The sequence below is a fragment of the Oryzias latipes genome, chromosome 2 (assembly GCF_053564925.1).
Source record: "Oryzias latipes strain Hd-rR chromosome 2, Olatipes_Hd-rR_3.1".
NCBI classification, from domain to species: Eukaryota; Metazoa; Chordata; class Actinopteri; order Beloniformes; family Adrianichthyidae; genus Oryzias; species Oryzias latipes.
This window is the reverse complement of record NC_136238.1, coordinates 19,275,978-19,292,826: the sequence shown is the minus strand read 5'-3', so window position 1 is coordinate 19,292,826 and position 16,849 is coordinate 19,275,978. Positions and strand designations below refer to the sequence as shown.

General features: G+C 38.6%; 1 protein-coding gene across 1 annotated transcript; it reads left to right on the top strand.

The window, feature by feature from the left end:
* The first annotated feature begins 8,431 nt into the window (after window positions 1-8,431).
* LOC101170001 (uncharacterized) lies at window positions 8,432-16,253 on the top strand. Its single transcript, XM_011493470.4, has 2 exons — window positions 8,432-8,793; window positions 12,676-16,253. The coding sequence occupies exons 1-2, from the start codon at window positions 8,649-8,651 to the stop codon at window positions 14,385-14,387; spliced, it is 1,857 nt and encodes a 618-aa protein (XP_011491772.2). The 5' UTR covers window positions 8,432-8,648; the 3' UTR covers window positions 14,388-16,253.
* The last annotated feature ends 596 nt before the right edge of the window (window positions 16,254-16,849 follow it).

The following is a 16,849-nucleotide window of genomic DNA, read 5'->3' as shown; positions in this document are numbered from 1 at the left end:
ATCTATCTTCTTCTCTGATGTATTTGGTATGTTTTATACATTTTATGTTGAATGCTTTTACTGACACTATCTTCTGCATTTACCGGGCTTGGGGCAGTCACATTTTGTCTGTTTGTTTTTTTTGGCTGTGTATTTTTGTGGGCCATCACATTTTTGGGGGTGACGATCGCAGAATTTGGTGGGGGGACCTTGCCCGTATCCGGCCTTGAGCAGGAAGAATCCTACTAGAACTAAAGGCTCTCACATTTGAGCTGCCTCATACATATCAGACATACCTTTTAAACATAAAAAAATAAAAATTCAAACATGTTCCTGGAGGAAAATAATAGTTTTCCTCCCAGAACGTTTGTTATGGCAAGAAAAAATGTTGAAACTTCGATTTCGGGTCCATCGGAGCAGATAGTTAATGTACAGACCCAAACTAAAATATCAAAACCAGCCTGTAACATTTTGAAATTCCCTCAAAACTGTAATAAAAACAACAAATTTTCACAAAGGGAAAAAATTAAAAGGGTTTAAAAATATTTAGTTGGTCAAAAACTCTTGAAGCTTTTCCAAGATAGTATAGCAGCATGAAAGAAACCTGTTTGGCTAACACAAAACAAGAAGTTGGGCTAACTTTAATGCCAAAGAGCTTCAGATGATAAGACATAAACAGATTCATTCTTATTTACAAGCACAAATTAAAATTCTTTTCTACTAAATGTACACTTTATATAGTGATTCTTAAGATAAGACATCAGACTTGAGTTAAACAATAGTTTAACTCACTATTTCTCCAATCCTGGAGGAAGTTTCTTTATAGAATATATTTATTAAGCAAAATTAGTATAAAAAATGTAAAAAAAAAGGATAATATATCAAATCTGTTACGTTCCCAACCCATGGAGAAAGGAAGAGAAAGTGTAAACTAAAGAAATAAAGCACCCGGACTGGAGGGGCTGCGGTAAAGTCCAGCTTTTAATGAGGCATCAAATGTTAAAGATGCACTCAGATGAGAATCTGATCTGCCTTCTGGCTCAAAACTGTACGGCTGAATCGTCTTTTTTCTTTACCCGCTATATCCTTTTCGGAGTGACGGGGTTGCTGGAGCCTATCCTATCTAACTGATGGGCGAAAGCGGGGTGAACCCCGAACAGGTCGCCAGTCCGTCATGTGATACTAAGAAGAGAAAAAGGAGGACAGGTCACTAAAGCAGACTTCATGATCAGAAAAAATGCAGTTTTTTTTTTTTATTTCGCTTTCTTACACTTTAATTTCAAGTAACTGCTGCAACAGGATACTATTTAAAACAAGGTCTAAATTATTTTAAAAGAGAGTTGTATGTGCTCTCCATCATAAAAGTCACATTATAAAAGTTATGCTCAGAAAAATAGATCCACTTTTTGTAATTCCTTGCAGCTCGTGCAGGGTTTTGCTCAGTTAGCGACGGGCCTCTAAGTGTTACAGGTTGCAGAGCCCTGGAAAAAATGACATAGGAAAATATAAATATGGTTGACTGCATTTCAGAAATTGGAGCAACTGATAAAACAACAAAAAGTTAAAAGTAAAAAAAAAAGTAGTTCAAAGAGCAGGAACATTTTTCTAATATATTAATAGATGTTGCTGTGGTTTGATAAAGGACTATTTGATCTCAGATTATAGCAAGCACTACCCTATCTACAATACTACAAATGAACATTCCAACCTTTGATAAGCAGTAGATCACATTTGGAGTTTCAGCGTAAACTCCACACAGAAACAAGGACGGGGTCACATATGGTGAACTGAGGAGAGGAGCTGTATGTCGGTGTGTTTATCTGCTTATTTTCCAGCAAATTCTGTGATTGCAGTTTTTTATCCTTGCTTGGTAAACATGTTCGTTGACATAGCTAAGAGTGCATGTGTTGGTTGCAAAGCTAGATACAATCTAGAGTCTTATCCGTTTTGGTTGGGTTGACTTTTGCTGTTGTCCCTTAAAGATTTGAGTGTTTATGCGTTCATTGGTAATCCTTACTCTCAAGTCTCAATCTATGTCTTCCCAAATGTCTCAAAGTGGTCTCAAAAGATTTCTCAATTTAGTTTACAGATGTATAAAATTTGAGAAATGTTAGAACTTTGTTCATTATTATCAATGACGCCAAAGCATGATTGGGGACAAAAAAAAACTATTTTCAAAATTTGTTGTTTTTTTTTCATCCAGCACATCAAGTTCAACTGAGCGCTGCAGAACAGTGACAGTCCTGACAAACGTTCCTATGTCTGGAGAGTATACCTTAATTTTTACCAGTCGCCCATCCGTCTCTTCCAAGTTCAAAAGGACTTCATCCAGACTTCTACAGCAGCACATTTGGCATTGGACCTGATCTGACCAGTCCAAATCGGCGCGACACCGCCGCCATTTGCTTCTGCAGAAGCGGGGGGACCAGCGTCAGCTGACACAGCAACTGAGCTTCTGGACGATTTAATCTAGAGAGAGGAATTAGGCAAGGTTGTCTAGTTTCTCCGTATCTTTTCCTTTTAGTTTCTCAACTGTTAACAGATCACATTAAATCCAGTGCAGTTGAAGGCATCAATCTCATTGACAAAGAACTAATTATTACTCAACTTGCAGATGACACTACACTTTTTCTACAAAATGAAAAACAAATTCCTGTTGCTTTTGACGTTATTGGGACATTTTCAAAGGCGTCCGGTCTTTGTCTGAATGTGAATAAATGTGAATTAATGGCAATTAAAGAATGTGCTGCTACCACTTTGTATAATCTTCCAGTTAAATCTGAAGTGAAATATTTAGGTATTTTAATAACAAAAGACCAACATGCAAGAAGCTCCCTAAATTTTAACCCAATAATAGAAAAAACACAAAGGAAATTGAATCAGTGGCTCTCCAGAGATTTATCTTTGAGAGGAAGGATTTTACTCAGCAAAGCAGAAGGTATTTCCCGCTTAACATACGCAGCTTTGGCTTTACATGTTGATGATAAAATTATCAAAGAAATTGACAAAATGCTTTTTAATTTCATCTGGAAAAATCGAACCCATTACCTAAAAAAAATGTTCTCATGAACTCCTATGACAAAGGTGGCCTCAATTTTCTCGATTTTTCTACCTTGAATAACACATTTAAAATTAATTGGCTAAAACAACTTTTTAGAAATCCCAGCTCCATTTGGAACACTATACCTCTTTATGTTTTATCTAAAATTGGTGGTGTTGTTTTCTTTCTCATGTGTAATTATGATGTATGTAAAATCCCACTAAAATTGTCTGCATTTTACCGCCAAGCCGTCCTTTCATGGTCCCTTGCATACAAACACAACTTTTCACCTCACAAATATTCTATCTGGAATAACAGGGACATTTTATATAAACGCAAATCACTCTTCATAGAACATTGGTTTCGAAATAAGATTATTTTTGTGTATCAATTATTTAACAACCAGGGCTTACTTTTAACTTATGAGGAGTTTATATCTAAATTTAACCTCCCTGTTCCCCTTTTAGAATATGCTAGAGTGTTTGGGGCTATTCCTTCTGGTGTCTGCATGCTGTTTAAATTCCAACACAGAGTTAATATTGAGGAGCCTTTTCTACTCTCTCCCATAAATACTCCTGTGGGGAAAATATGTCTGACCGGTTATCCTAGGAAAAACAACAAAGCAATACGAACATTATTTCAAATGAACATTGTTTCACTACCTCGTAGTATGTCTTATTGGAACATGTTTGTTGAAGACATTGCATGGAAGGAGGTTTGGCAAACACCCAATAAATTTTTAATCACTAATAAGGTTAAAGAAGTTTCTTTTAAGCTTATCCATAGAATTTACCCAGCTAAAATGTTTATTCAAAACAGATTTAAATTAAACATTGACACACTCTGTAGTTTTGGTTGTAATTCCCCTGAAACAGTTATCCATCTTTTTTGGCATTGTCCCAAAGTGAAGGTATTTTGGCAGAAGATATGTGATTTTATTAATGATAAAATTCATTCTTGTCTTGTCTTATCTTGGAAAGATGTTTTGTTGGGTCTAATATCAAAAAATATGCAAAAGGACTCTGCTTTTGTTTTAAATCTTTTACTAATTTTGGCTAAATTCCATGTTCATAAATGTAAATTTTCTGGTAGAAAACCTTGTTTCACTGTATTCCTTTCTGAATTAAATCAGTATATCAACAGTATTCGAAATTCAGAGAAGCAAAAAGCAATCAGAACATTGTCTGTATGTGATAGTTTCAGTATTTTCTCGTGGAGTTTATCCCCCTGGCTTATTTCTCTCTATTCTTGTTCTTCTGTTTGTTATAGTTATGTATTTGATATTTGCAGTTGTGTTTTTATTGCATACCTAAAAGTACATCTTTTTAAAATGACATAATGTGCAATAAAGTTGATAAAAAAAAAAAAATGAGCTTCTGGACTCCCCCGCAGAAGTCTCACCTGTCTCCGCCTCCTCCCGCTGTTCGTGTGGGCGGGAGAAGCGTTTGTGCCCCACATCACCACATTCAAAGCACTTCATCTGACCATGCAGCTCCCGTCACCGAATTTTCACCCGAAAAGAAACTTCTAAGTTCTCATTCTGGTTCTCCAGAAACATGAGAGCCTGTCGTCTGAGGGACTGCACGTGTATCAGTTGGGAGTCCCTACACCCTAAAGTCAAAGGCCTGAACCGGCTCGCAAATTTGCCGAAACGCGGTGACACAGAAAGAAAGAAAGAAAGAAAGAAAGAAAGAAAGAAAGAAAGAAAGAAAGAAAGAAAGAAAGAAAGAAAGAAAGAAAGAAAGAAAGAAAGAAAGAAAGAAAGAAAGAAAGAAAGAAAGAAAGAAAGAAAGAAAGAAAGAAAGAAAGAAAGAGTTTGAGTTTCAAAACACCTTTAATGACCAATCATCATTAAACAAAGAAAATATTCACATCACAAACTAAAGAAAACAAAAAAACAAAGAAACAAACTCAAAAATTTAGCACTAAAGAGTCATCCTTGACAGAACACAAAACATTTTGTACAGCCCAAATATTGTCAAAGACATAAAGTGCATGTGTGAGCTTATAAAAACCAAACTCGACGCTCGACCTAGCCACCAAAAGTCTCTTAAAAATAAACAGGACATCGTCAGACCCAACTCCCCATATCCGATTTTTCCTCGTCAACCACACCGCTTGGCTTGGCTTCACCGGAAAGAAACAACAAAACATGGACTCTTCACTTTTTGGCCAAATATTTTGGCCCATGAATAAAACACAAATTAAAACGGTTCCTTCAGCCCCTAAAAAAAAAGAACTAAGAAGGAAAAAAGTCCAGTTAGATGTTGACACTGCAAAAAAAAGATGTTCCACGGTTTCCAGAACAGAACGGACACCCATCCCCCTTGCCAGGATTAAGATGCACCAGATATCTGTTTGTGGCTAAGATCCCATGTACAACCCTCCACTGGAGGTCACCTACCCATTTCTCAACGGGAGCTTTGTACAGGGATCTCCAACAGCCCCTCGGGGAAGACCCAGTGCCGAATAATTTAGCCCACCTCGACACTCTGACGTCCATCAAGGAGCGCAAGTTCAAAACTTTAACACAGACAAAATATAAAGACTTCTTTCCAATAATTTCAAGGTTTCCAATTTGAGGAGTAGACCAGGACGAGAGTTTGGTTCCGTCCTCCTGCTATCCCTCACAGTCCGGAGAAACTTGCAGAGAAGGAAAATCTAAATCCACACCATCCACCCATTGGTTAGCCCTTGTGCTATCCTAGGCACTTTAACCTTGGGAGTTGGGTCATCTAGACCCACTAGACAGTGCTCTGAACCTTTTTTCTTCAATAATTTGTAATCTTCACTGGTGTCCATGGATTACATGAAATCTTTCCACCTTTATCATGGTAGGGAGAACACGTCAATGTAAGGGTGGGGTCATCTAAGATAGCACAAGGGTTAAATGCGTTTGGATCCATCACGTAAGCTGTAGGACACAGGCCTCTGTCTCCCTCTTCTGGTTATCTCTGTCATTGCTGTCCTCTGGCCTTTTCCTGCAGGTGTTTGTTTTTTCTCCACAGGGATGACTGGCGGGGACTTCTGATTCACCTGCAGCCCATCTCCACTCTCTGACTGTGTTTCTGACCGCTGATACCAGCTCAAGGCCACCAGTCTGTCAGCTAACGTCTGATGGGATTGAGCTCGTGTCTGGTAGAAGATTTCCTGTCAGACATCACACGTCTACCAGCTGCTCTGCACTCTCTGATCACTCTGTCAGGAATGGTGTCTGGTCCAGTAGACCTCTGGGCGTTAACTCTTCATGGAGTCTTCCTCATGGCAGCCATTGTGAGGCAGAGCAGCTGGTGGTCTGGAGGAGGGATGGTCTTCCTGGCTGCCATGTTGTTGTGAGCCTCAAACAGTCTAGAGGTCATTGGCTGCATCTTGAATGGAGGTGTGACTGTAGGCAGGTGATGATGTCCTGTAGTTGGAGATCACCTGGATGCTCTGTCACATGTGGCGGAAATCTCTGCTGTTGAAGTGGATTCTCTGAGCATGTGGCACAAAGGTGGAAGTTTTTTTCTTTTCTTCTGATGATTCAAACCTGTAAAGAGTTTAGTTTGTCTGATCAGGAAACTGAAAATGACGACGTCAGCGGAGCAGAAAGAGGAGGAACACCGTCAACAATCATGTTTGAGCTCCGACAGACATTTTACAGAACAAAGAGCCGCTGAACAAATGGAAGAAGGTTATAGGTTCAGTGGACCAAGAGCTGGATCATCTAAAGGAAAACGGGGTCCACACACAACATCTATGTGATGATTATTCTGGAAATACTGGGCAAATGTTTCTTAATTATGGGTTACAGCTCATAAATTCACGTGAATAATGAGGTCATGAGAGAAAATCTCTATTTTCTTGCTGGTTTCTTATTGAATAGAATGATTACAATCAGACTGGTGAAATATTCTGAATGTTTCTGAATATCTATTGATTCATTACTTCTGATCAGTTCTTATTTCTGTAACTATGATATATATGGACTTCAATGAAAGACCATGTGATGTTTACATTTATGGTAAAGCTGACCAATCGTGTTATTGATTACAACTCGAGCGGTTTATGTATCTAAAATCAGGCCCACAAGATTTCAACAATGACTTCAATGCCTGAGCTAAGCTCCTCCCACTTTGTGCGTCTTTGTGTGTTTCTTTTTTGTTCCCCTGACTGCAGCAGTATCTAGTCAATGAGAACCTGATTCCTAGAGAAAAGTGACTGTTTCAGCTTTAAGGGGTCTGAAACTCATCCGTCCTGCTGTCCCTGAAGACCGGCTTTATGTTCAGAACCAGGTTCAGGTTCTGGGCTGGGATTGGATATGTTGTGGTTGCAGGAAACCCGGATCTAAGCAGAATGTAGAAACTGTCAAAGTGTCAGTCAGACTCAAAGACAGAATGTCACAGATCAGCATTTATTGGACAAAAGCAGAGCTAGAAAATCAAGCAAATTTCCATGTATCTGGTAAAAACTTTATCCTTCAGTCTTTCACATATGTACAGATTTCTTTGACATATTTTCTTTTCATGTCAATTCAGTCAAACATGTTGATCCTTCATGATTCGGATGAGTTCAGTGTTTTCTGCAGCAGGAACATGTGAAAAGAAACCTGCTGTTCCTCAGCTGAGCTTCATCATTCCATCTCAGCAGCAGATGAGGAGGATGTGCTGCTGGAAAATCTGCCTCACAGACTCAGTTTGCAGCTTCTGCTTTCAGATTTGACTCCTAATTTCTGATGTGAGGCATTTCTGGATAAACCAAATCCCTGTTTTCTCCCTGACAGCTTGGAGGAGTTTCTGGAAGCATGAACAGCTTTGCATCTGGAAAACATCTGGCTTTTTCACAGCAGAAAAGACAAGAAATCTCCACACCACTCTAGAACCATCTAGAATCCTGAATCCCTGGGATCCATTTTCATGTTTACATCAAAGTGAGTTTCCTTCATGTCAAAACAGGATCACAGATCTCCCATCAGGCCTTGCAGCTCACGACTTTGTGAAGAGTTCCTGAAGAAACTCTTGGAAATCTCATGGTTGATTCTCTGCCAGTTGACATCCATGGAGATTTTCGCTGCTGTTGTTCAACTGTATAGTTTGTCCCAGACGCTCAAACTCGTGAAAAGTTCAGCTGGAAGTTGAGAACGAGGCTTTGAAACCAGCAGCAGTTTGAGTCCATTCTGATGTTCCATTCAGGTTTCTGCTACAACACGCCTTTATTTTGAAAGAGCCTGTGGGGCAGAAACAATGGACGGTGACTCTGAAGATGAGATTACCGACCCCCCCTGGAATGTTGACCCCTGTGCAGTCGACTAGTGGGGGCTGGGGCGGCTGAACCAATCACAGAAGACTGTTGCAGCTTTCCCTCCAAAAGTCAACCAATCAGATGTTGTTGTTTTTTGGATTCTTTGTTCTTGAACTTTCACACGTGGAAGCTTCCAGAGTCTTTTCTGTTTGGTCTGCAGGCTGAGCAGAACTGACTCCTGCAGGATCACAGGAACTTTCAGGAAAATCTCCAAACAGGAGAAAAGTTTCTGGACTTTTTTTTTTCTGGGATTGTCATTGTGAGACTAGCAGATGATCGATCGGAGCTGCAGTGAAGAGGACGGCGGTGTTTGTGGGAGTTGGAGCTGAAGATCGGAGCAGGAGGAACCATGTCTTCAGAACTTCAGGAAGGTTCTGTCAGCGATCAACTTTCTGCTGCTGAAGGAACCATCGTCCAGAGCGAGGAGGAGCTCTGTCGCCAGCGCAGACTGCTGGATAGCAGCTGGAACACGCAGCTTCAGCTCCACATAGTAGGTATGTTCACTGCATCCACCTGCAGACAAACAGGGGGGTAATCCAGGAAGCAAGTTTAAACTACCCTGACTTGAAAACCCGTATACACCGGGACGAATGTTCGCCAGGCGTTATTCACCAGCGTTTTTCGCCACGTTTTTTGTGTTCACACCCAGGCGATTTTCGGTGACGATGAGCCGAGCGAACATGCAATTTCATTCCCTGACGTTAGATGGCGCTTAATGTAAAACAGAAATACTCCTGTACACAAGGTGGCGCTGCGCAACTTTACGCTTCTTAAAGTCGCTTTTCACTCAGAAGAAGAGAGCAAGTATTTACACGCTTGTCAGAATCATACAAAGAAAACATGAATATTTCCAGCACCAGTAGCTCCAGTTCCAGCGATGAAGAAATTATTGTTCTGTTGAATGATGAAAGACGGCGGAAAAGACGGCGATTTTGGGTACATCCCATAGTTACGAGAAGAAAAGAACATGATGGGGATTTTTATCGACTGGTACAATATGGAGTGATATTTCTGCCACCACGTTGCACACAAAAGTTTCTAAGTTGCACACAAAACTTTCTAAGTTAGTACAAGAGCTGAAAATATATCACGAGCATTTTTTGGGATATTTTAGAATGTCCGTCAGTGAGTGCATCTTCTTCGTCTTATTTCTTCGCGACGCTACTTGGCGACTACCTTCTTCGCTGGTATGTGCTCAGCAAGACAGTTTTGTGTTTGAGCGCCCCCAAGTTGTGTTTTACTGTAACTTCAGAAGCTCCAGACACCTGTGCAAAAGCGGCATTCTCATTGGTCGAATAGTTTTTGACGCGGCGCGTCAAACCAAAAAAAACGAACCCGGGGCGATTTTTTTTTTTTAAATTACGCTTTTAGGCGTGGCGTTTTTCGCATCGGTGTGCACACTCACATTGGTGCCCTTTGTTCAGTCACATTTTCGATGGATCGCCGATTTCCGGAGTCACCATGGAAACGCGTGTGGGAAAAAAAAGAAAGCGCTATACTTCAGTGAGACGGAGTCTGAGATTTTAAGACGGCGTATAAAGATTATACGTCCATCAAAAAAATAACACGGCTGCATCACTTAAAAAAAGAGTTTCTGCTTGTAGTAGAAGAACAGACAAAGTAAACGCACAAGTTTCTGATCTTATTTCCATTTTCCTTGTGACGCATATATGTATATAACTTATCCAATTTTGCCAACTTAAATGAATTACTTCTATTGGTAACAAGTAATTGAGTTAAATTTATTCAACCTAATTTCTTACGTCTGTAAAACTCAATAATTGTTTATACAAGTCAAATTCACATATTTATCTGTCATATTACCCAAATTCAATTAATTTTTTCCATCTTAATTAATTATAATTCTTGAACTCTCATATGTCTCAGTTTGAGCCGGCAGATATGCTCATTTTTATAGCAATAAAAAGAATGAAACAATATGCACGACGTGCATAAATTCATTTACGAACTTTCCATCATTGTCATTACTATACTTCAGGGTAGGGTTGCTATATAAACTCATCATCCTCTCCTTCACTCTAACTCATGGTGCAAAGACGTAAGCATAGTAGGACAAAATAACATGGCAAAACACAGTAAAACAGCTAAACAACTAAACACATTTTGTCAAAAACCCACACTTAAACCCAAATCCGTCCAGACAGGCAAAGGGAATGGTATCCCACAATCCCCTGCGGTGCCGCTTTAACAGCAGAAAAAACAGTCTGAAAACTACATTTTAATTTTAAACTGACTTAACAAAAAATAATTTATCTTAACTGAAGCAAATAATTAAGTTAGATCAATGTAAAAAAGTTTATCTTTCCAACATCCATATGTGGTCTTATCACCCTCTCATGGTGGAAAAAGTATTATCTGAGCTTTTTCATCCACTATTCACATTTCTAATGAATTCCTGCTGCTCTACAGAGACTATATCCTAGAAAACAACAGGTTTTTAGATCGGCTTTCCATTTGCTGTTGTTTATTCCTATTCGATTCTCCTTGGAGAATCGTGCTTTTGCTTTTATGCTGTTTTAACCACTTCTGTAAGTTTCCTTTCTGGAATATTTTAACTGACTTTTATCAAGGATTGTTTTAGTATTTTTTTATTAATAATTTTTATTATTTATTAAGGATTTTCTTAACATTGTTTTTAACTGAAATCTAATAGATTATATTTTACAGCAACCCACAGCTTCTTTCTTGGTTTAGAGCAGGACCTTCACCTGCCTTTTTACTTTTCCTGTGGCGTTATCGAACTTTTTATTTGTGGTGCCACCAAAGGTCTAAAATAAAACACGTGTGTTGCATGCAGCCTCATAATTAGTAGGCGTGTCCTACTTACCACACTTTGTAGAAAAATAAGTCCAGTATTATAAAAAACTTTGATCGCGATGAGAGCTGCTCGCATCTGTACAGGAAACAAAGCACAGAGAAGGTTGATTGACATATCTGCAGCCAATCGGGATCCACTGTTTGAAACATTAAAGTAGCAAGATAATCGCACTAAAAGAATCAGGGAGACCGCAAAAGATGAACTGCGCATATAAAGCAAAAACTGTCTTCTGGTTTTTAGTTTAAGTTTCAGCTCTGTGAAGCATTTTAAAGTCCCACTCCAACAATATTCTGATCTATTTTCAAAGTGTTCCCAGTGGTCTTTTCACTAAGATGATGCCGTTTTTAGGCCAATCTAAAAAACCTGTTGTTTTCTAGGACATAGTCCCTGTAGAGCAGCAGAAATTCATTAGAAATGTACTTCTGAGTTGTGGAGGCACTGGTGGAAAAGAATAAGCCCTCCACTGATATCCCCCAGAATAATCTTTGATTACACTCTCCCCTACTAGCTTACAGCCCATCACAACCCAAAGCTAACAGTGCGACAAAAACGGTGAGCAATTTCAGAGCTATCCAGCCTTACAGTTTAAATCCAGATTCCAGCTCAGACAAGGAAAACAAAGACGTTCATGGATCTATTTGTCTGCATGTGGATGCATCAGAATGGAGTGGAGCGGGGAGACTTTGGTCCACCCATTTTACCTGCTGTCAGCTTTTTCAAACGGCACACTCTTATTTGCTCTGATTTGAATGAAGAAATACTCGTAAATTCTGTTTTATTCTTACATTTTTTTATGTCCTCAATCATGGGAAAATGCTTCAAGAACTTGTTAAAAACACCAAAAACACAAATTTAATAGAAGAGGGTCTTTAAACACAAACTTTGTCATGTAATGTTTTATTATTGTAGAGCTTTTTTTTTCAAATAAAGGACTTTATGTTTGTAAGTTAATCATGTTCAAGTCTTAATGCAGAAACTGACAGCTATTAATAAGGAAAATGACCGTGTAAATCTAATGAGTTCAATAGACTATGGTTGAGAAGGTCGGAGCACCAAACCTTTGTGCTGGTGCAACTAAGAAAAAAGTTAGGTGCACCAGTGCAAGATTTGGTCTAGAGCCCTGGTCTAAGGAACACAACCACCACCACTGAGCGTCTCACTCCCCCCTTAAGAGATGGGGTAGGGAACAGAAGATGAATGACCACCACCGTATAACTGTAAAAGACGAGTGTGTTTAGTGTCAGAGTGAGGAGTGTGTGTTTATTAAAATGTATAGTTTAAAATAAGTGGGTAACCATTTTTTAAAACTCTTGAGTTCCTTTGAGTAGGTGTTTGACCTTCTGAAGACTGAGAGAGTGACATCTCCTCTAACTGTCTTAACTGTGAAAGAGAACTAAGACGTTACATTCTACATTCATTGTTTAGATAAAGTCCAGGGCTTCTGAAAAAAAAGGGGGATTTAGATTTTTCTTGACCATAAACAAAGACCTTTAAAAGTTTAACATTTTTCTTTTATTTTGTTTTTTTGTCCCTGCAGTCCTCCCTCAGCATTATGCGAATGAAGAGGATCTCTGCAACCAACAGAGGAATTTAAGAGTGAAACAGGAGGAACCAGAACCTCCACAGATTAAACAGGAACAGGGGGAACCAGAAACTCCACAGATTAAAGAGGAACATGGAGAACCAGAAGGTTCATGCATTAAAGAGGAAAATGGAAAGCCAGAACCTCTACAGATTAAAGAGGAACGTGAAGAACCAGAACCTTCACGCATTAAAAAGGAAAATGGAAAGCCAGAACCTCTACAGATTAAAGAGGAACGTGAAGAACCAGAACGTTCACGCATTAAAAAGGAAAATGGAAAGCCAGAACCTCCAAAGATTAAAGAGGAACAGGAGGAATCAGAGTCTCTACAGATTGAAGTGGAGCAAGAGGAACAACAACCTTTACTGATTAAAGAAGAGAAACGAGAAGAACCAGAATCTTTACTAACAAAAAAAGAGCAAGAAGGGTTTTACATCACTCTGGATAAAGACCAGCTTGATCTGAAGCAGGAGACTGATACCTTGATGGAGATTCCTACTTATGAGGAAGACGAGAACAGTGAAGCAGAGCTAAACAATCAGCAGAACTTTAATGTAACTGATGGTCAGGATGAAGAAGGAAACCAACATGAAGAATCAACATCAACTACAGATAAAGAGACAGACCAACAGAACAGAGATCAGAGGAAGAGAAGACACATAAGTCATGTAAAAAGTGTGGACAGTTCTCACATGTCAGCAAGTCAGTGTGACTCTGATGTTAAAAAAAGCTCCAAGAAGGCGATTTTGGTTAAGAAACGGAAACTATCTTCAAACGAAAAGAGACCCTCTGTAAAGTATGGTGAAAGGTCAAGAATTGTTTGTAAACTCTCTGCCTTCACAAAAAATGAGTCTGATGACACACTTTATGTCTGTACAGAAAGTGGTAATGGTTTTGGTTACAAGTCTAAGTTCAGAAAGCACATGAGAACCCACTCAAGAGAAAGATCCTTTTTGTGTAAAGAATGTGATAAAAGTTTTAGTTTTTTGTCTAATCTCAAAACGCACATGAGAACTCACACAGGAGAGAAGCCTTTTTCTTGTAAAGAATGTAATTCAAGTTTTCGTCAAACGTCTCATCTCAAGTCACACATGAGAACTCATACAGGACAGGAACCTTTTTCTTGTAAGGAATGTGATAAAAGTTTTAGTTGTGTAACTACTCTCAAAATACACATGAGAACCCACTCTGGAGAGAAGCGTTATTTGTGTGAAGAATGTCATAAAAGTTTTAGTTATTCGTCTCATCTCAAAACTCACAAGAGAACTCATACAGGAGAAAAGCCCTTTTCTTGTAAAGTATGTAAAAATAGTTTTAATCAAATGTCTGGTCTCAAATCACACGAGAGAATTCACACAGGAGAAAAGCCTTTTTCTTGTAAAGAATGTAAAAAAAGTTTTAGTAAAACATCTAATCTCAAAACACACATGAGAATTCATACAGGAGAGAAGCCTTTTTCTTGTAAAGAATGTGATAAAGGTTTTAGTGACAGTTCTGGTCTCAAAAAACACTTGAGAACTCATGCAAGAGCGAAGCCTTTCCCTTGTAAACAATGCAATAAACGTTTTAGTCAAAATTGTAGTCTGAAAAGACACATGAGAACTCATACAGGAGAGAAGCCTTTTCCTTGTAAAGAATGTGATGAAAGTTTTATTGACATTTTCTAATCTCAAAAGACACATAAGAACACATAATTCAGCTATCAAAGCAACCTGATCTTTCATTGAATGAACACTGGCTGATAGCCTCCATACCACATTGATGCAGTTATTCGGTTAAAAGGAGGCAGGAGTAATAATTGAAAGTATAGAAGTGAACAGTGTTCTGAAATGAGTGCTGAAAACATTCTTTTTTATTCTGATTTAATATTCAAATTTTCAAGGAAAAATAAATAAATTATTTTATAGGTGTTTTTCATCTATAAGCCACCATGATCACATATCTCAAATAAGTAAGTAAGTAAGTGTAATTATACTAAACATAATGAGTTTCACTTTTTAAGATTTTTAACTTCATGAAATTCAGTCTTTTAGATATACTTCTTAATAGAAATGCGTTTTTTTGAATTATGAAGTAAGATTTGATTTTTAAAGAAATGTTGATAGCGTTCAATTTTTTTTCTTAGTAGATTTTTGTACTTTTATGATATTTTTAAAGTTTTGGAGTTAACCATTGTGGTTGTTGTTTATGTAAGGGACACTAGCAGACAAAGTGTACATTAGTCCACGCCGTGGAAGTCTGATCTGTTGCTTCTGTGTGCGTGTGCTTTAAGTGCTTTCATTTCTGATGATGCACATGTTTGAAGACCATTAACCCGCTTATACCATGGTCACTTACAAAAGAAATAAATATTCAATCAGTTTTTAGTACTTTATTCTTTTTCTTTTTTTAGGTAAGTTTGCGTTTTTCACAAAAAGCGGACTATTTGTTGCGCGGTGCAGCACATTGTCACTGTAAAAACGCACCGGCGGAGCCAGCACTGACTTCGACTGCAGCTGCAAAGGAAAGCAATATCTATGCTTAGGCCTGCACAATATACCGCAAATTTATCGTTATCGCAATATCAAGCAGTGCAATATCCATATCGCAAAAGTCAGCAAAAATCGCAATAAATGGTTACCTTAAATGTGCTAATACAATCCTATGGCAGCTTGAAACATTTAACGAGTCAAATAAATCCATTTATGCATTTGACTAATTGGATGGACCTTTTCCGATGTTGACCAATCAGATGAGCCCTTTTATGTTAGATGTTTGCCTCCTACGTCAACAAGGGTCATTTGGAGTATCATTTTTTTTAAACTGTTGCAATGAGATGGTAATGATGTTTTTGGTTGTTTTGCTATTTGTTAATATACCGCCAATTATATCGTTATCGCAATATTGATCACTAATATCGCACATCGCAAGTTTTGCTCATATCGTGCAGCCCTATCTATGCTGATTGTCACAATGTGTTAAATTAAGCATCAGATCAGAGAGAAAGTTTACCTGGAACCACTTGTGTTTGTCCAGATGATGAAGCTAAAGTTGTTTTTTAAAGAAGCCAGCGCAGTGATATAGAACATTTAAGCTATTTCACCAGAACTTCTTTTTTAGGCATGCGGTTATCGCTGCAGATTATCACATTTTAATCCACATCCAGAAGCCAATCAGAATTGAGTATTCACCCGGGCCATGGTGTAAGCTAAAAAAATGTTGTCTAAGTCAGTATGTTACCATGACAACACTGGAATTACTTTTACAGGTCACTAAATCTTACACTATGTGATATGTAAATATCACATATTGTTTTAAATATAAAATAATTGGAGTTTATGTTTTGTTTAGTCATGTTAGCAAATAACAGTTTTATGAAGAAAAGATTGAGTAAAAATGTTTCAAGGAAGGTGGTGTCGGTGGCTGGTGTTTCTGTCTTGTGTTCTTGTGATTCTTTTTTTCTAGTAGACATTAGAACTGCTTATCTGTTGTTTATGGTTCACAGTGTTCTGTTCCAATCTTTACTGTGAAGAATAAAGTGGACGTGAACATCAGTCAGAAGTGTGGAGTCTTTCCCACAGTGTGGGTTTCTGCTGTTTGTTGGTTCTCTGCCAATCCGGTCATTCATTCTTTCATTCATCTTCTTCCGTTGGTTCCCTTTCGGGGTCATGGGACTTCTGGAGCTGCTGGAGCCTATCCCGGCTACTTGTGAGCAAAGGCAAGGAGCACCCTGGACAGGTCGCCAGTCTGTCCCAGTGCCAACACAGTCCCATCCTAAAACGTGCAGTAGCTATGTTTGTCCACATGGAAAAACGGAATACTACCACAATCACTATCTGACATGTCATCGGACCAACGGACAGCCTATCACATAATGTGACGTCAGCATTAGTATCAGGGGCCCGAACGGTTGTTGCAGGCTGAACGGTTGTTGTACCTACAGCAGCCATCACAAGTGGAGCAGGCTTTGATTGACATTTGACAACAAACCATCAATCAAAAGCCTCTGGGCTTTTTTCTTACTTGAAAGGAATTCCCTGTTTTCTTGTCTTCTGAGTGCAGTTTTATAAAATTGGATGAGCTTCTGACAAACCCAAGTGATTATCTCTGAGCCTAAATTATAAATCAATGAGTTTGATCAATCGTTGAA